Below are 21348 nucleotides of genomic sequence, written 5' to 3'. Positions count from 1 at the left end.
TTCCCTTAGTAGATCTTAAACATCTGTGCGTCAGTACCAAAAGAGCTTTTCAGTTTTTTATTTAAATTAACATACAGCATTATACTAATTTCAGGTGTGCAGCATAATGTTTGAATATTTGTGAATATATTGTGAAGTGATCTCCACAGTAAGGCTAGTTAACATCTTTTGCCATATGTAGTTAGAAATTTTTTTCCTAGTGATGACAACATTTAAGATTTGCTGTCCTAGGAACTTTCAAATACGTGATAATGGTAATATTAACTGTAATCACCTGTCATTGTATCCTGATGATATTTTATAGCTGGAAAATTGTACCTTTTGATCCCTTTCACCCATTTGAGCCACTGTCTACCCCCACCTCTGGCAACCATCAAATCTATTCACTATATCTGTGATCTGTTTTTGTTTTGCTTTGTTTTTAGACCATATATGAGATTGTACAGTATTTGTCTTTCTCTTTCTGATTTATTGTCTTTAGCATTTTGCCATCAAAGTCTATCCATGTTGTTTCAGATGACAAATTTCCTTCTTTTTTAAGGCTGACTAGTATTCTATTATATATATATGTATACTCACACACCCACACACACACACACACCCCCACACACACATCACATTTTCTTTATCCATTCATCCAGTGATAGACATTTAGGTTGCTTTCATGAATTGGGTGTTATAAATAATGCTGCAGTGAACATGCAAATGCATATATCTTTTTCAGTTAATATTTTTGTTTTCTTCAGATAAATACACAGAAGTGGAATTACTGGATCATATGGTGGTTCTGTTTTTAAGTTTTGGAGGCACCTCTGTGTACTGTTTTCCATAGTGACTGTAACAGTTTATGTTCTCTTCAGCAGTGCTCAAGGGTTCCCTTTTCTCCACATCCTTGTTAACACTTGCTATTTATTGTCTTTTTGATAATAGCCATTTCTGAAAGTGTGAGGTGATATCTCATTGTAGTTTTGATTTACATTTCCCTGCTGATTAGTGATATTGAACACCTCATATTGAGTATGAAAATGTACTTGTTGGCCATCTAGATGTCTTTGAAAAAGTGTCTTTTCAGACTCATTTTTACATTGGAAAAAATAATTTTTTTTTGCTGTCATATGAGTTCCTTGTATGTTTTGAATATTAATTCCTTACCAGACATGATTTGTAAATATTTTCTTTTTGTTGATGATTTCCTTTGCTGTGCAGAAGTGTTAGTTCGATGTAATCCCACTTTTTTTTTTTTTTTTTTTGCCTTTGTTTTCCATATCAAACACAAAATATCACTAAGATCTATGTCAGGGAGGCCTTAACCTTTGTTTTTTTCTTAAGAGTTTTATGGTTTCAGATCTTATGTGCAAGTCTTAATCCATTATGAGTTAGTTTTTTTGTGTGGTGTAAGGTACCAGTCCAGTTTCATTCTTCTCTGTGTGGTTGTCCAGTTTCCCAACACCATTTATTGAAGAGACTGTTCTTTCTTCATTGTCTAGTCTTGGCTTCTTCGTTGTAAAATTAATTGGCCATAAAAGTGTGTGCTTATTTTGGTGCTCTCTTCTGTTCCATTGATTAATGTGTCTGTTTTTATGCCAATACCATACTGTTTTGATTACTTTAGCTTTGTAATATAGTTTGGAAGCAAGTTTTGCCTGCATAGTGATGCCTCCAGCTTTGTTTGTCTTTCTTAAGATTGCTTTGGCTATTTGGAGTCCCTTGTGATTCCAGATCAATTTTAGGATTGTTCTATTTCTGTGAAAAATGCCATTGGAATTTTGTTAGGGATCACTTTGATTCTTTAGGTTGCTTTAGGTAGTATGAGCATTTTAACAATATTAATTTTTTAATCCATAAGCATGAACTCGCTTACCATTTATTTGTGTCATCCTCACTTCTGTTATCAGTCAGTGTCTTGTAGTTTTCAGTGTGCAGGTCTTTCTTTCCCCTTGTTGAATTTATTCTTAGGTATTTTATTCTGTTGATGCAGTTGTAAATAGAACTGCTCTCGCTAGTAATTCTAATAATGTTTTGAATAAAAGTGCTGAGAGTGGGCATCCTTCTCTTGATCTTAGTGGAAAAGCTTTCAGCTTTTGATGATGTTAGCTGTGGGCTTATCATATATGATCTTTATTATGTTGAGGTACATTCCCTCTATACCCACTTTGTTGAATGCTTTTGTTATAAATGAGTGTTTTGTCAAATGCTATTTTTGCATCTATTCAGATGATTATATGATTTTTTACCCTTCATTTTGTAAATGTGTAACATATTGATTGATCTGCAGATGTGGAAACATCCTTGCATTTCTATAATAAATTCCACTCATGGTGTATCATCCTTTTAGTGTCTTACTGGATTTGGTTTGCTAATATCTTGTTGAGGATTTTTGCATCTGTGTTCATCACAGTTATTTGCCTATAATTTTCTGTCCTTCTGGTGTCTGGTGTTGGTATCAGGGTAATGCTGGGCTTCCCAGGTGGCACTAGTGGTCAAGAAGCCACCTGCCACTGCAGGAAACGTAAGAGATGCAGGATCAATCCCTGGGTCAGGAAGATCCCTTGCAGGAGGGCACAGCAGCCCACTCCAGCATTCTTGCCTGGAGAATCACATGGATGTAGGATCCTGGCAGGCCATAGTGTTGCAAAGAGTTGGACATGACTGAAGCGACGTGCAGTGCACAACGCTGGCCTCATAAAGTGAGTTTGGAAGTATTCCTTCATCTTGTGTGTTTTGGAAGAGTTTGAGAAGCATTGGTATTAATTTTCTAAATGTTTGGTATAATTCACCAGGGAAGCTGTCTGGTCCTGAACTTTTGCTGGGCTCAGTTGTTTTTTGTTTTAGTTGCATAGTATTCTGTTGCATGGGTATATTATTGATCATGTTCCCTGCTGATAGATATTTGTTTATAGCCTTTTGCTAGCACAAACCATGCTGCAGTAAATAATTTGCACAAATGTAATCTTACATGTGTAGATGTGAGATTGGTTGGTCAAAGGGATAAATGCTTTTGTCGTTTTCAAAGATAGTGCTAAGTTGCCCTCCAGGGGTTTAGTTATCACTTTACATGCCTGCAGGCAATGTATTAGAGTGCCTGTTTGTGCTCCTGTGTGCCACAGCTTCACATAGTTTTGGGATTTTCATAGGTAAAAAGTAGTATCCTAGAATAGTTTTAATTGACATTTCTCCCATTTTGGGGTTGAGCATCTTTTCATAAGCTTATGGAATGAGGTTCGTGACATTGTACATGAGACAGGGACCAAGACCATTCCCATAGAAAAGAAATGCAAAAAAGCAAAATGGCTGTCAGGGGAGGCCTTACAAATAGCTGTGAAAAGAAGAGAAGCGAGAAGCAAAGGAGAAAAGGAAAGATATAAACATCTGAATGCAGAGATCCAAAGAATAGCAAGAAGAGATAAGAAAGCCTTCTTCAGCGATCAATGCAAAGAAATAGAGGAAAACAACAGAATGGGGAAGACTAGGGATCTCTTCAAGAAAATCAGAGATACCAAAGGAACATTTCATGCAAAGATGGGCTCGATAAAGGACAGAAATGGTATGGAGCTAACAGAAGCAGAAGATATTAAGAAGAGATGGCAAGAATACACAGAAGAACTGTACAAAAAAGATCTTCACAACCCAGATAATCACGATGGTGTGATCACTGACCTAGAGCCAGACATCCTGGAATGTGAAGTCAAATGGGCCTTAGAAAGCATCACTATGAACAAAGCTAGTGGAGGTGATGGAATTCCAGTGCAGCTATTCCAAATCCTGAAAGGTGATGCTGTGAAAGTGCTGCACTCAATACGCCAGCAAATTTGGAAAACTCAGCAGTGGCCACAGGACTGGAAAAGGTCAGTTTTCCAATCCCAATCCCAAAGAAAGGCAATGCCAAAGAATGCTCAAACTACCGCACAATTGCACTCATCTCACACGCTAGTAAAGTAATGCTCAAAATTCTCCAAGCCAGGCTTCAGCAGTATGTGAACCGTGAACTTCCTGATGTTCAAGCTGGTTTTAGAAAAGGCAGAGGAACCAGAGATCAAATTGTCAACATCCGCTGGATCATGTAAAAATCAAGAGAGTTCCAGAAAAACATCTGTTGCTGCTTTGTTGACTATGCCAAAGCCTTTGACTGTATGGATCACAATAAACTGTGGAAAATGCTGAAAGAGATGGGAATACCAGACCACCTGATCTGCCTCTTGAGAAATTTGTATGCAGGTCAGGAAGCAACAGTTAGAACTGGACATGGAACAACAGACTGGTTCCAAATAGGAAAAGGAGTTCGTCAAGGCTGTATATATTGTCACCCTGTTTATTTAACTTATATGCAGAGTACATCATGAGAAACGCTGGACTGGAAGAAACACCAACTGGAATCAAGATTGCCGGGAGAAATATCAGTCACCTCAGATATGCAGATGACACCACCCTTATGGCAGAAAGTGAAGAGGAACTCAAAAGCCTCTTGATGAAAGTGAAAGAGGAGAGTGAAAAAGTTGGCTTAAAGCTCAACATTCAGAAAACGAACATCATGGCATCTGGTCCCATCACTTCATGGGAAATAGATGGGGAAACAGTGTCAGACTTTATTTTTCTGGGCTCCAAAATCACTGCAGATGGTGAGTGCAGCCATGAAATTAAAAGACGCTTACTCCTCGGAAGGAAAGTTGTAACCAACCTAGATAGCATATTCAAAAGCAGAGACATTACTTTGCCAACAAAGGTCCATCTAGTCAAGGCTATGGTTTTTCCAGTAGTTGTGTGGGTGTGAGAGTTGGACTGTGAAGAAAGCTGAGCGCTGAAGAATTGATGCTTTTGAACTGTGGTGTTGGAGAAGACTCTTGAGAGTCCCTTGGACTGAAAGGAGATCCAACCAGTCCATCCTAAAGGAGTTCAGTCCTTGGTGTTCTTTCAAAGGAATGTTGCTAAAGCTGAAACTCCAGTACTTTGGCCACCTCATGCGAAGAGTTGACTCATTGGAAAAGACTCTGATGCTGGGAGGGATTGGGGGCAGGAGGAGAAAGGGACGACATAGGATGAGATGGCTGGATGGCATCACTGACTTGATGGACATGAGTTTGAGTGAACTCTGGGAGTTGGTGATGGACAGAGGGAGGCCTGGTGTGCTGCGATTCATGGGGTCACAAAGAGTCGGACACGACTGAGCAACTGAACTGAACTGAACTGATTTTTAGGACTGACTGGTTTGATCTCCTTGCAGTCCAAGGGACTGTCAAAAGTCTTCTCTAGCACCACAGTTCAAAAGCATCAATTCTTCAGTGCTCTGTCTTTTTTATGGTCCAGGTCTCACATCCATACACGATTACTGGTAAAGCCATTGTTTTGACTATATGGACCTTTGTTGCTACATTGTTCAAATATTATTAACAACATTGAATAGTTGTGCTATTATATGCCCATGCACTATCTCCTTTCAAGTTTTCTCACTTAATACTTATTGTAGCTCTGTGAAATGAAGATATTGTTACTATCCCTATTTTTCTAGTGAGGAAACAAAGGCTCCTAGAAGTTAAACCACTGGTTCAAGGTTATACAGATTGCCTCTGTTGTTTCTTCCCTTTGGCCTCAAGATGACCATCACGGTCACTTTCCACCGTGCTCTTCTACAGTCATGCAAGATACTCTTCTGATTAATCTGTGTCTGAAAGCCTTCTTGTGATTGACTGGGGTGAACTAAGTGTCCCCGGATCTTTTTCAGTATTTATTCTGAGTCTAGAACTCTCAGAGCTGCCCTTGCAATCACCATCTAATTATATCTTTAATCTTGGCTCCCCTTCTGAACTAGCATATTATGTGAATACATTGGAAGCCCATTATAAATCTCCTGCAATTTAGTTATGGTTCTCAGTGAGATAATTTGTCTTACTCATCATTTTGGAGGGAGGGCTGAGTTAGCCAGATTTTGTAGCATGTACAGGCATACCTCATTTTGTTGTGGCTTCCCTTTATTATGCTTCATAGGTATTGTATTTTTTCATACGTTGAAGGTTTGTGGCAACCCGTTCAGCAAGTCCGTTGGCACCATTTTTCCAACAGTGTTGTTTTCTTGTGTCCCTGTATCATGTTTTGGTAATTCGCACATTATTTCACAATTTTCATTATTACTAAATTTTTTATTATGATCAGTGATATTTGATGTTACTTTTGTAAGAAGATTATGACTTGCTGAAGTCTTAGATTATGGTTCGCATTTTTTAACAATAAAGTATTTTTAAATTAAGGTATGTGCATTTTTTTAGACATACTATTTCACACTTAATACACTACAGTATAGTGTGTGTATATATATATATATAAAACCAAAAAATTCATGTGGCTTACTTCACTGTGTTGTTCACTTTATTATAGTGGTCTGAAACTAAACCTACAATATCTACAAGGTATGCCTGTATTATAAACGGGTTTTATTAAAATTTAATATCCTTTCACTTATTGGTCTTATGCGGGCCTTTTTCCCTGCTGTGTTTACTTAAAATACTATTTGTTTTTGCCATTGCTGCTGCTATTACATGTGCTTCTTCACTCCAGCTACAGAGGTGCAGCATTTGCTGTCTGTTTAAATCCAGTTTTTTATGAGCAAAATCTGAAATTGTTGTCCTCGTGAATATGTAAGTAGCAGCACAAGGCGCAGTTATTTCAAGGGCTGGAACTTTTTTGGAAAGAGTTCCCAGCTTTCATACCCTCTCTGGGTGTGCGGCCCGCCATCACCTCTCTGTATTCACCAACCTGGAAACTCTCTTCATACTATTGGGATGTTATGGAGATTGCCTCACACAGGCCTGATCAGTTATTAACTCCATTTCCAGCCCTTTTCAAACCGTATGGAGCTTGAAGGATGAGGCTGAAAATCCCAAGCTTCTAATCATGGCTTGGTCTTTCTGGTGACCAGCCCCAATTCAGGAGCCCACCCAGAGTCACCTCTTTAGAAAACAGGCCTTTCTATCACCCAGGAAATTCCAAGGGATTTACATGTGAGGAACGAGAGTGACAGATGCTCTTTGTGCTCTTATCATTTAGGAAATCGAAAGTGTTTAGGAGCTCTGTGCAGGAACCGGGGACAGAAACCAATATATGTATTTTTTATTATTTCACAGGAAACACTTAGGGGGAAAATGTCTCAAACGACTGACTCCTTAAGATGGCAGCAATGAAAAAAAAAGTTAACATTGCCTTGGAGGGAGACTGTCTACTTACAATGGTTAAAAACTCAGGTTCTCAACCACTGAAGTTAGACTGGATGTAAATCCTGTTTTTGCCAGTTTACCAGCTACAGACAATGACTTCATAAGCCTTTAAGTTTTCCTATTTGTAAGAGATGTAGATAGTGATAGTACTTTCTTCAAAGGATTGTTGTGAGACAGATACTTTGCCATTTTAAGCACGTAGCACTTGGTAAAAGCATAGTCATTCTCCTAAGATGCTCCAGGAGAGAGAAAGGATCTTATTTATTGCAGGGTAGCTGGGGCTTAAATCAGTATTCAATAAATATATGTTCAGTGAATGAATAAAACTCTTATTCCTTGAGTTGAGTGTGTCATTTACCATTATGGAAACTGAGGAAGTGGCAGCAGTAAGATAAACTGTACTTCCCTTCATTCTTTTTTTCTGTTGAGCAGCTTTCATATTTACCTCACGTAAACTCTGGTGTGTGATACATTGCCTATTTGAGCATTTACTTTTAAACTAGAAATGGATTATATAGCATGCAATACCATCGTTCTGTTTCAAGCCAGTTGAGTGAGTTCAGGGCAAGAATGATAACATGCATTCTGTTAATACTCTTAAGAGAGCCAGTATACTTTTTTTTTAAATTTTGGCTGTGCTGGGTCTTCCTTGCCATATGGACGGGCTTTCTCTACTTGCAGCAAGTGGGGCTCCTCTCAAGTTGCTGTGTGTGGGGCTTCAGTAGTCGCAGTGCGTGGGCTCTGTAGTTGTGACTCATGGGCTTAGTTGCCCCATGACAAGTGGGATCTTCCCAGAGCAGGGATCAAACCTGTGGCGCTACATTGCAAGGTGATTCTTAACCACTGGGCCACTAGGGAAATTTGCTAGTATACTTTTAATTTGTAAATCTTAACTGACTTTCATTCTTGTGTTAGATCTCAACTTGCAATTTATTGCATTCTGTTTTTAGTGAAACATGAAAGAATATACAATCAAATAATAATGCTTGATAACCTATTTTTTGTGTATTCATATTTTATTTAAAAATATTTATTTTTATTGATCCTTGTAATTTTCCTATGGCTTAATGCTTTTGTTACTGAATTAAATGTTTTGATTTTTAAGCCTTAAATCTGAACCATTGTTATTTGTGCTTATATTGTACCCTACTTTTATAGGAGTATGGCTATTAAGTGCACAAAGAATTCCATTATTTTTCATATATTTGCCTCTAAGATAATCTCACTGAATATACCCTGAACTGTTGTTTTTTTTTTTGAGGTATAGTAAAAAGATAATAACCTAGCTTCTATTCTTCAGAATCGCAGTCATGTGACAGATTTCTTATTTTCACTTACTATAAATTCTAAAAAATTATTTCAATAGAATATATCAGAGACAGAATAAAGAAATAGGTTAAGCAGTTTAAGTTGGACTTTATGAGATAGCTTCTGGTCCTCATATTTACCATATGATTAATTTTTTTTATCAGTTTACTCAGGGATTTACTTAGACTGATTAAACTATTAAAAGAATGACTCATACAACACAATGTCAAGTTAACTAATTTACAAAAGGAGATATGAATCAAGATGGTTCTTAATATAGGGTACCCCATTCTTTTTCCAGGATGGTTAGGTTTACTCAGAAAAACATATGTAAAGCAAAACATTGTTACCTTTCCAAAAACAGACACACAGATCAATAGAAATAAGTCCTTGCATTTATGGCCAATTAATCTACGACAAACGAGTCAACACTATACAAGGGAGAAAAGGCAGTCCCTTCCAAGTGGTACTCAGAAAATTGGACAGCTGAAGTTCAAATGGATTAAAGACCTAAGTGTAAGACTGGATACTATAAAACTCCTAGAGGAAAATATTGGCAGACACTCTCTGACATAAATTGCAGCAGTATTTTTTTGGATCTGTCTTCCTAATGTAAAGGAAATACAAGCAAAAATAAACAAATGGGATCTAATTAAAATTGTTTGCATAGCAAAGAAAACCACCATCACAACAAAAAGATTAGCCTACTGAATGGGAGAAAATATTTGCAAGTGACATGACTGGTAAGGGATTAATATCCAGCATATATAATCAGCTCATACAACTCAGTGCAAAATAAACCCAAAAAACCAGCCTAATTAAAAAATGGGCAGAAGAACCAAATAGACATTTTTCCGAAGAGGAAATGTAGATGGCCGATAGGCACATGAAAAGTTGCTCAACATTGCTGATCTTCAGGGAAGTGCAAATCACAGCCACGATGAAATATCGCCTCACACCTGTTGAGATGACTGTCATCAGAAAGAAGACACATAACAAATACTGGTTAGAATGTGGAGAAAAGGAAACTCTAGTACATTGTTGGGAGAAGGCAACGGCACCCCCCATGGACGGAGGAGCCTGGTAGGCTGCAGTCCATGGGGTCACTAAGAGTCGGACATGACTGAGCGACTTCACTTTCACTTTTCACTTTTCACTTTCATGCATTGAGGAGGAAATGGCAACCCACTCCAGTGTTCTTGCCTGGAGAATCCCAGGGATGGCGGGGCCTGGTGGGCTGCCATCTATGGGGTCGCACAGAGTCGGACACGACTGAAGTGACTTCGCAGTACATTGTTGGTGGGACTGTAAATTGGTACAGCCATGGTGGAAAACAGTATGGAAGTTTCTCAAAAAACCTAAAACCAGAACTGTATGACCCAGTAGTTCCTCTTCTGTGTGTATTTCTTAAAAAAAAAAAGAAAACACTGATTTGAAAATATGCATCCTAATGTTGATAGCTTTATTTATAATAGCCAAGATATGGAAGCAACCTAAGAATCCAACAGATGAATGGATAAAGAAGGAGTGGTGTATATATATACACAATGAAATACTACCAACCATAAAAAAGAATGAAAATTTGCCTTTTGTAGCAATATGAATGGACTTGGAGGGCATTATACTAAGTGAAATAAGACAGAGAAAGAGAAGTACTATATAATATCACTTACATGTAGGATCTAAAAAATACAGTAGACTAGTGAATGTAACAAAGACTCACAGATAATAGAAAATAAACTATTAGTTACCAATAGGGGTAGGGGGGCAATATAAAGGTAGAGGAGTGAAAGGTACAATCTGTTGGGTGTAAGATAGGCTCAGCGATATATTGTACAACATGGGGAATATGGCCAATGATTTTGTAATAACTGTAAATGAAAATAACCTTTAAAAATTGAAAAAAAAATTTTTTTAATTAAAAACAAAACATTGCTGCTTCTCAATTTATGTTCTTATAGTTTCATTTGAGTTTTTTTTTTTTTTTGGTAAAAAAAAAAAGATCACTTTCAAAATATTACTGCTCATTGACAACATACCTGGCCTGTTAAGAGCTTAGCTAGAGATGTACAATGAGATTCATGTTTTTTTCATATTTACTAATGCAGTAGCCATTCTGCAGCCCATGGATAAAGAATAATTTCTAATTTCAACTCTCATTATTTAAGAAATACATTTCTTAAGACTATAGTTGCCATAAATAGTGATTTCTCTCATGACTCACTTTATTGCAGTGCTCTAAATTCAAACCTATGATAGCTCTGAGGTATGCCTGTATAAGTCTAGATTCATATAGGTATGCTTATGTAAGGCTAGATTCTACCACCCAACTGTCCCTCAACAAAGAAAGAATTGCCATATTATCTGAAATATTGCTGCTGCTTGCTTGCTTACTTATTTTCCCCAGTTGCTTTATTGTGTTTTCAACAACATGGTTTTCTTTTTTAAGTCCTAAAAAATTTAGTATAGTTATGGTAACTATGATGAGAGTTTGTTGTTGTTTAGTCACTAAGTCATGTCCAGCTGTTGCAACTGCAAGTTTTGAATGCCATAATGAATTATTAACGATGAAACAATGTATGTGACTCAGTTATGGAGATCAGTTCAGTTCAGTCGCTCAGTTGTGTCTGACTCTTTGCGACCCCATGAATCGCAGCACGCCAGGCCTCCCTGTCCATCACTAACTCCCAGAGTTCACTCAGACTCATGTCCATAGAGTCAGTGATGCCATCCAGCCATCTCATCCTCTGTCGTCCCCTTCTCCTCCTGCCCCCAATCCTTCCCAGAATCAGTCTTTTCCAGTGAGTCAACTCTTCGCGTGAGGTGGCCAAAGTACTGGAGTTTCACCTTTAGCATCATTCCTTGCAAAGAAATCCAAAGACTCTCAAGAGTCTTCTCCAACACCACAGTTCAAAAGCATCAATTCTTCGGCGCTCAGCCTTCTTCACAGTCCAATTCTCACATCCATACCTGAGCACAGGAAAAACCATAGCCTCGACTAGACGGACCTTTGTTGGCAAAGTAAGGTCTCTGCTTTTGAATATGCTATCTAGGTTGGTTATAACTTTCCTTCCGAGGAGTAAGCGTCTTTTAATTTCATGGCTGCAGTCACCATCTGTAGTGATTTTGGAGCCCCCAAAAATAAATGACACTGTTTCCACTGTTTCCCCATCTATTTCCCATGAAGTGATGGGACTGGATGCCATGATCTTTGTTGTCTGAATGTTGAGCTTTAAGCCAACCTTTTCACTCCCACTTTCACTTTCATCAAGAGGCTTTTTAGTTCTTCTTCACTTTCTGCCATAAAGGTGGTGTCATCTGCATATCTGAGGTGATTGATATTTCTCCCGGCAATCTTGATTCCAGTTTGTGTTTCTTCCAGTCCAGTGTTTCTCATGATGTACTCTGCATATAAGTTAAATAAGCAGGGTGACAATATACAGCCTTGACGTACTCCTTTTCCCATTTGGAACCAGTCTTTTGTTCTATGTCCAGTTCTAACTGTTGTTTCCTGACCTGCATATAGGTTTCTCAAGAGGCAGGTCAGGTGGTCTGGTATTCCCATCTCTTTCAGAATTTTCCACAGTTTATTGTGATCCACACAGTCAAAGGCTTTGACATAGTCAATAAAGCAGAAACATGTTTTTCTGGAACTCTCTTGCTTTTTCCATGATCCAGCGGATGTTGGCAATTTCATCTCTGGTTCCTCTGCCTTTTCTAAAACCAGCTTGAGCATCAGGAAGTTCACGGTTCACGTATTGCTGAAGCCTGGCTTGGAGAATTTTGAGCATTACTTTACTAGCGTGTGAGATGAGTGCAATTGTGCGGTAGTTTGAGCATTCTTTGGCATTGCCTTTCTTTGGGATTGGAATGAAAACTGACCTTTTCCAGTCCTGTGGCCACTGCTGAGTTTTCCAAATTTTCTGGCATATTGAGTGCAGCACTTGCACAGCATCATCTTTCAGGATTTGGAATAGCTCCACTGGAATTCCATCACCTCCACTAGCTTTGTTCGTAGTGATGCTTTCTAAGGCCCACTTGACTTCACATTCCAGGATGTCTGGCTCTAGGTCAGTGATCACACCATCGTGATTATCTGGGTCGTGAAGATCTTTTTTGTACAGTTCTTCTGTGTATTCTTGCCACCTCTTGTTAATATCTTCTGCTTCTGATAGGTCCATACCATTTCTGTCCTTTATCGAGCCCATCTTTGCATGAAATGTTCCCTTGGTATCCCTAATTCCCTTGAAGAGATCTCTAGTCTTTCCCATTCTGTTGTTTTCCTCTATTTTTTTGCATTGATCGCTGAGGAAGGCTTTCTTATCTCTCCTTGCTATTCTTTGGAACTCTGCATTCAGATGCTTATATCTTTCCTTTTCTCCTTTGCTTTTCGCTTCTCTTCTTTTCACAGCTATCTGTAAGGCCTCCCCAGACAGCCATTTTGCTTTTTTGCATTTCTTTTCCATGGGGATGGTCTTGATCCCTGTCTCCTGTACAGTGTCATGAACCTCATTCCACAGTTCATCAGGCACTCTATCTATCAGATCTAGGCCCCTAAATCTACTTCTCACTTCCACTGTATAATCATAAGGGATTTGATTTAGGTCATACCTGAATGGTCTAGTGGTTTTCCCTACTTTCTTCAATTTTAGTCTAAATTTGGTAATAAGGAGTTCATGATCTGAGCCACAGTCAGCTCCTGGTCTTGTTTTTGTTGATATGGAGATAGGAATATGCATTTATGAGATGAACCAGAAAAGGAATAAAAATTGTCCTAATAAAACACAAATGGGTATCTGTTATAAACCCAGTTTCCAGTAACAACATCATACATATTCAAAAGTGTTATAATTTAAATGATATATGCCAAAATGATGATAATGTGCTGTGTAAGCCTATGTTAGATAACTCATGATGGCTTTTTTTTTTTTTCATGATGGCTTTTAGTTAGATAACTAAAGATATATGTAAATGAATTGAACAAAATTGTTTTATGAAACAGGAGGATAGAAATAGAGTGGTAAAGAACCCACCTGTCAGTGTGGGAGAAGTAGGAGATGCAGGTTCCATCCCTGGGTTGGGAAATCCCCTGGAGGTGGGCATGGCAACCCTCTTTAGTATTCTTGCCTGGAGAATCCCATGGACAGAGGAGCCTGGTGAGCTACAGTCTACAGGGTGACAAAGAGTCGGACACGCCTGAAGCAACTCAGCCTGCACTCAAATATAACATTTTAACTAAAGACATTGACTTTCACCAAAATTTACAGATTCAGATCATCTAATAGCTTTTTTTTTCTTGTTGGGAAAATTTAAAGTATAGAAAGATTCTATAAATTATGGAAGATAATTTTAGTCCATCAGTAGACAGCCTTACTTTTATTTCTTAGGACTTTTATTCCCTCCCTTATTTTTCACATTTGTGCTCTGTCTTCTTGTATATGTTTTAAGCTGCCTTTCTTTACTCCTAACACATGTATATTGATGGTGGCCTGTATGTACTGTATATATTACTTTGGTCTCTTTCCAACTTGTTGATATGTATTTTTTAATGTTGCTTTCCTAAGCGCATTCTACTGTAGATAAAAATGTAAACACAAGTACATGTTTTAGAGTGACATAAATATAAAATGCAAGTGTAAACAGAAAAAGATCTAGTATTTTTAACAGTTCTATTCATATTAAAATAGTATGTAGATAAAATTCTAATGTGCAGAAATATGTATGTGTGTATGTGTTAGTCACTCAGTTGTGTCCGACTCTTTGCAACCCCACGGTCTGTAGCCCACCAGCCTTCTCTGTCTATGGGATTCTCCAAGCAAGAATACTGGAGTGGCTTGCCATTCTCTTTTCCAGGGTATCTTCCTAACCCAGGAATTGAATTTAGGCCTTCTGCATTGTAGGCAGATTATTCACTGTCTGAGCTTCCAGGAGAGCGCAGGAATATGGGTAGGTTCAAATTTCAATAGTTCATTTGTAAGCCAGTGCCTTGGGGAAAGTATATTCTGAGCTTGTGAGAGGTTCCCAGGTGGCCTGCTGAAATCACTTTGACTATGTAGTTGGAATTACAGAAAATTACATTTTGAGATTTTTTTCTTTGGGTATGTATGTCTGAATCTTGACAATGGGAATAGTTTCTTGTCTTCTCCAGCCCCATCCTCTGAAAGGAAATACTTAACTTGGAATCGTTAACCTCTATCCCCTGAAGGGGACTGTGGCAAGAGAGCTGAATTCCTCAAGCTGTGGTTGTGATACGAGGGCCTTTCTGAGTCCTTTGGGGGCAGCCTCCCTGAGAAACCTCTAAGGTTAAAAACATTCCTTTGGGACTCCACAGGTAATGGGATAAACCCTACTGGAAGCTAATATAGATACGTGTGTTGAAAATACTAAGCAGTTAAGATATTACTACTTCCTGGTTCTTCTTCCCAGTTCCTTGTAACACTTTCAAAAAATCTCCCCCAATAACCACCTACCATGGGGTGCCTTGATGAATGGGATTGTCCTAAAGTTCAGAAGTGACTACCTCACTTACTTGTGCAAAAGTTCTGCCTACGTAGTAAGATACATACTCTTTGGACTAAAAAGATGAGATAAAAATAAAAGAATTCCTTTGGGGATTTTCCTGGAGATCCAGTGGTTAGGACTCCACATTTCAACTGCCATGGCTTGAGTTCAATCTCTAGTCTGGGAACGGAGATCCTGGGCAGTGTGGCCAAAAAAAAAAAAAAAAAACCACCTTTTCTTTATGACCTAACCTCTTCCTTTACCTCTAATTAATAGTCATTTTCTAGTTTATGGACAATGTTTGGTTACTAAGACCTTCATCTTCCTTTTTCCCCCAGCATTCTCTGTCTGCCGGAAGTGAAACATGGTACAGATAGGGAACTGAATTCTGCACTTTGTAGGATTTAGCTTATACACTTACCTTTCTTTCTTTCTTTTTTTTTTTTTTTGGTGAATAAGCAAAAAGAAATTTTCCATTAGGATGATTAAGTAAAGGTAGTATCCCCAAGCTTCAGGTATACCAGTAGAAAAGCTAGATCGCAGTGCCAATTGACTGTCCCACTGTAGCTCTAGAAAAATGGTTCTTAATTCTTCCCCCAGTTGACCCTTTGTGCCAAGCGAAATAGCCACAGGACTGATGGATTTGAGGGTAGACTCTGGAAGGAAGGCAGTCCCCTTGTTATTGCTGTCTAGTTTTTCTTTATCTGAAAAAGTATTAAGGAAAGTTGGTTCATACATTACTGATGGATGGAATTTATGGTTTAGGACAGGATTAGTACCTGTGGTTCACCACCCAATCCCCAGGCATACTGCTTTGAAATTCTGCTAATTTTTGTTTTCATTTGCCAGATTTATTTTTGCTGCTTTATTTTTACTCCCTTTTCTGTTACACAAGGACAGAGCAGACAACTTTAAAGCTAATAAAAATTTAAGTTCCGTTTTTGTCTCCAAATAGACCAATGATTGTTTATGTTGTAGCTCAGTAGAAGCACCAGCTACTTTAGTAGTTGGCAACAAAGATCCCAAACCACACAAGGAGAGAGCCTGGACTTAAAAGAATAATCGGAATGAATTTAGTGTTTTGAACTTGGAAGCAAAACTGCTGTTCAGTTTTTTTCTTATAGCTAGATATTGAACTGTGACTTACCGCAGGGCAGCAAAGAAAGGCCTCCGGGGAACGGTAGTTGTATTACTAGTTACAAATTTACGGCTAAACGCTCTCAGGAAAAATGTCTGATTAAAGGAGATATTGAGAAATATGACCTTCTGGTTAGCTCTTTGTTTTGAAAGGCAGACCTGAAATTTTTTTCCCCCAATTCTACAATTTCTCTCATAGTTAATCTATGAGATTAACTATTAACAACTTTTATTTTTTTAAGAGACAGTGAGGTTCAGCATAGATAGTGAACATAGTGTCTTTACATTGCTGCACAAGGAAATGAGTGTGTTTATATCGTAAAAAAAAGTTACAGGGAGCACATAAACAAGGATTATTTATATTTGGAGACAACCCTGTCTTACTCACATATTATGTAATGTGATACATTAACTCTCTGTTTGGATTATAAGCTTTTTGGCATGAACTTTATTTATACCAGTGCTGTCCACTGGGCATGTAACGTGAGCCATGTAGGTAATTTACAATTTTCTAGTAGCTGCATTATATATTTTATTTAACCCAATATAATCTAAATATATTTCAACAAATAATATAAAGACTGAGATATTTTGCACCCTTTTTTCCATGCTAAATTTTCAGAACCCATTGTTATTTTACTCTGAGTGCACATCTCAAATCGGGCTAGCCTCATTTCGAGCACTCGATAGCCATAGGTAGCGAGTGGCTACTGTATTAGATAGTGCTGTCTTATACTTTTACAGTTTAGCGTTAGGAACACAATCGTTGCTTTGTGTGAGAATGTGTGTGTTTGTTATTTTAGCTACAGATTTCTCTAGTTGAATAAAGTATAAAAGATTTTAAAATGCCTGTCTTTTCTTTCTCTTTAAGGCCCTTCCTTCTTCCATGATTATAGTCGCAGTTTATTGTCCTGTGATAGCTGCTGTTTTCATTGTTCTGAAGATGGTCAACTATCGACTCCACAGAGCCCTGGATGCTGGAGAGATTGTAGATAGGAACGCAAATGAGTTCACAGATCAGCGATCCAAAACTGAGCAAGGCAACTGTTCAACACGGAGAAAAGATAGCAATGGCCCGAGGTAAGGAAACTCGTGCCACTCAGTTTTTAAGGATGTTCAGTGATGCCTGTGTCCAGTGATGTGATTATTGCGTCAGGCCTCTTCTGTTCACCTGGCTTTACCACTATCAATACAGTGACAGGTATGGTTGTCACATTAGACAATAGCAAAGGTGACTATCTGGAGATAAATCGGTGTCCTTGGCCTTATTAATGAACAACATGTTTGAGTGATAATAATCATAATTGTATAATAATTAAACACACCGAAGACCAAAAGCAGTGGCAAACAAGTTAAAGAAATAATAAAATATGACTTCGTAAATCAAAGCATTTTTTACTTATACATATATGTAGTTACATGTATGTACATATACCTATATACTTTTATATAAAATGTGTATGCATCTTAAGCTGTGATAATATTTTACTTGACACTTATAATCTGCAGTTTTCCCTTTATTGTAAATTTTTTTCAATTTTATATTCTTACCTTAGAAACTTAGCTGTTCCTTCCCTCGACCTTAGCATGACTGATTCCTGTGTAATGGTAATCCCCTCCTAGAGGCTTTCTTTTCCTGTCTCAGGTAAAATATTCTCCCTGCTGCTCTCAGTCACATTCTACCCTGTTACCTCAGCCTCGGCCAGAGGAATTTAGTTGTTATAGTCAAAAGGTTGTGAGTTCATAGAAATAATAGGTGTCCCTATTATAACTCTTCAATTGTTGCTTTATGAGCATACAACATTTTTAAGCTCATGCAGTCCTCAGAAGCAATTCTATGAGATGGATGCTGTTATTATCCCTGACTTACACATGTGGAAAGTAAGGTGAGAAGGATCAAATAATCCAGGCATTCAGGCTCTGGAGTCCATGCTTTTAACCACTATGCCATGTTTCCACTCAGTATAATATATTATATCAAGGTATAAATAATGCCGTTAAAAGGGGATATTCATCTTCTAAGACAGGGCAGTATTTCTGTGCCATCTTCAGTGCACTTAAAGCCTTTGTCCTTTTTCAGTTACATTTTCCTTCATCCCTAACACGATTATCCCATTTGTTCATTGAACAGATATTTTAACTCTTGTGATAATTTATTCATAGCATAAATCACTATCTGAAATAATCTTAATCATTTGTTTGCATTCATAAGTTTCTTGAAGGCAGTGCCTTGTTTTTCCTACAAACTATTTTATTCCTAGGTTCTTGAACAGTGTCTTGCACTAATAGGTACTCAGGAAATATTTCAAATTAGTGAAAACCTTTTTTTCCTGTGATAGTATTTTTTTTCCCCCTGTGATAGTATTGTTAATGACTGCACAGTATTCCATTTTATGGGTATCCAATAGCTTAATTTAGCTATCTTGTTTTTAGTTATTTATTTTCTAATTTAAATTCAAGTATTAGATCACTGTGATGTTTAAATTTTAAATGACTAAAAATTTTTTTATCATGATTTAGCAGAAGTAGAATTACTCAAAAACTATGTCCCGTTTTTTAATATATATTGCCAAAGTCCAAAGAGTTTTACCTTTTAATTATTGTGATGAGCAGTTGGAGGTTTTTTTTTCCCCCCTCTTTTGGTAGCACTGATTATTTAGTATTTTCACAAGCTGGTAAATATCTCGTTGTTTAATTTTTTCAGTTTTCAGATTACTAGTGAAATGGAGGCATTTTTCTTACGTTGTTCCATTTAAATTTGTTATTTTGTGAGTTGTATGTTTTCCTATCAGTGGTTAATTTTTTACTGTTGGTTTGGAGAAGATACTTAATGAAGGATATCAACTAATCTTTTATGTCAAATACTTTTCCTCACTTTATGGCATTTTATTTATGTATTTGTATGCCACAATTAATTTCTTTATGATCTGTTCTGTGCAGGTTTATTAGTTCTGTCTTTGATATCAAGTTTTGTAAGATATTTTTCTTTCCCCCAAATTATGTAAATTTGCATCTGTGTGTACTTTCAGTATTTTTACCATTTTATCTTTTATTTTTAACTTGTAGTCAATCTGAAGAACATTTCTAATTTTTTTTTCAGATTTGTTAGGACCAACAACATTAAATGAATAATGCATTATTATGTCCATTTCTGGGCTCTGTTTTCTGCCCCATTGATCTCTTTGCTTATAATACACTGGCTTTCTAATATGCCTAATACTTAGCAGTGTGAATAGCTTATCACTGTTTTAATATTATCTTAGTTCTTCTCATGCGTATGCTTAGTTTTTTGTGAGATGTTCCCTTGTCTGCTCATCCTCCAGAAAATCTCAGTAGAATTTTGATGATAATTGTATTAAATTTGGAGGGAACTCAGCTTTTAAAATAGAAAGCCTCACTCAGAGACATTGTGTGGTCATTGTAGTCACTCAGTCTTGTCTGGCTCTTTTATGGACTGCAGCACGCCAGGCCTCCCTGTCCCTCACCATCTCCCAGAGTTTGCCTAAGTTCATGTCCACTGCATCAGTGATGCCATCCAGCCATCTCATCCTCTAATGCCCTCTTCTCCTTTTGCCTTTAATCTTTCCCAGCATCGGGGATTTTTCCGTTGAGTCGGCTGTTCGCATCATGTGACCAAAATACTGGAGCTTAGCTTCAGCATCAGTCTTTCCAATGAATTTTCAGGACTGATTTCCTTTAGAATTGACTGGTTTGTTCTCCTTACTGTCCAAGGGACTCCCTTGTATATGTATATGGTGTATGTGCATAAATTTTTTAGTGGATTCTACATAGTTCTTAAGTCTATTCTATTTCTGTTATGAAATGCATACCCCCATTTAGTGGGTAAGCAAAGAGAATGTAGATTCTGCACTTAATCTGCCAGGGGCTTGAATCAGTTCCTGATAGTATGACCTTGGGGGAGTTAAACTTTTATGCCTTGGCTTCCTCATCTGGATGATGAGACAAATAATAGTACTATCTCTAGGATTCAGTTCAGTTCAGTCCCTCAGTCGTGTCTGACTCTTTGCGACCCCGTGAACCACAGCACGCCAGGCCTCCCTGTTCATCACCAGTTCCCAGAGTTTACCTGAATTCGTGTCCATTGAGTCAGTGATGCCATCCAACCATCTCATCCTCTGTCATTCCCTTCTCCTCCTGCCCTCAATCTTTCCCGCATCAGGGCCTTTTCAAATGAGTCAGCTCTTCTCATCAGGTGGCCAAAGTATTGGAGTTTTAGGTTCAACATCAGTCCTTCCAATTAACACCCAGGACTGATCTCCTTTAGGATGGACTGGTTGGATCTCCTTGCAGTCTAAGGGACTCTCAAGAGTCTTCTCCAGCACCACAGTTCCAAAGCATCGATTCTTCAGTGCTCAGCTTTCTTTATAGTCCGACTCTCACATCCATACATGACTACTGGAAAAACCATAGCCTTGACTAGATGGACCTTTGTTGACAAAGTAATGTCTCTGCTTTTTAATATGCTGTCTGGGTTGGTCATAAGTTTCCAAGGAGTAAGCATCTTTTAATTTCATGGCTGCAGTCACCATCTGCAGTGATTTTGGAGCCCAAGAAAGTAAAGTCTGACACTGTTTCCACTGTTTCCCCATCTATTTGCCATGAAGTGATGGGACCAGATGCCATGATCTTAGTTTTCTCAATGTTGAGCTTTAAGCCACCTTTTTCCACTCTACTCTTTCACTTACACCAAGAGGCTCTTTAGTTCTTCTTCACTTTCTGCCATAAGGGTGGTGTCATCTGCATATCTGAGGTTATTGATATTTTTCCCAGCAATCTTGATTCCAGCTTGTGCTTCTAGCCCAGGGTTTCTCTTGATGTACTCTGCATAGAAGTTAAATAAGCAGGGTGACAATATACAGCCTTGACATATTCCTTTTCCTATTTGGAACCAGTCTGTTGTTCCATGTCCAGTTCTAACTGTTGCTTCCTGACCTGCATGCAGGTTTCTCAAGAGGCAGGTCAGGTGGTCTGGTATTCTCATCTCTTTCAGAATTTCCCACAGTTTATTGTGATCCACACAGTCAAAGGCTTTGGTATAGTCAATAAAGCAGAAATAGATGTTTTTTCTGGAACTCTCTTGCTTTTTCAGTGATCCAGCAGATGTTGACAATTTGATCTCTGGTTCCTCTGCCTTTTCTAAAACCAGCTTGAACATCAGGAAGTTCACAGTTCACATATT

General features: G+C 38.0%; 1 protein-coding gene across 5 annotated transcripts in view; it reads left to right on the top strand.

Annotated features, from left to right (window-relative positions):
* Nucleotides 1-21348, top strand: part of PCNX1 (pecanex 1) — a 186047-nt gene that overhangs the window by 13077 nt on the left and 151622 nt on the right. For all 5 annotated transcript variants that reach the window (XM_025295267.3, XM_025295268.3, XM_025295266.3 and 2 more), the window contains exon 2: nt 17020-17228. In XM_025295267.3, coding sequence (XP_025151052.3) covers nt 17020-17228 — 209 coding nt within the window. The remainder of the gene's footprint in view (nt 1-17019; nt 17229-21348) is intronic.

Source organism: Bubalus bubalis, chromosome 11 (genome assembly GCF_019923935.1).
Source record: "Bubalus bubalis isolate 160015118507 breed Murrah chromosome 11, NDDB_SH_1, whole genome shotgun sequence".
NCBI classification, from domain to species: Eukaryota; Metazoa; Chordata; class Mammalia; order Artiodactyla; family Bovidae; genus Bubalus; species Bubalus bubalis.
This window is presented reverse-complemented; position numbering and strand designations above follow the sequence as displayed.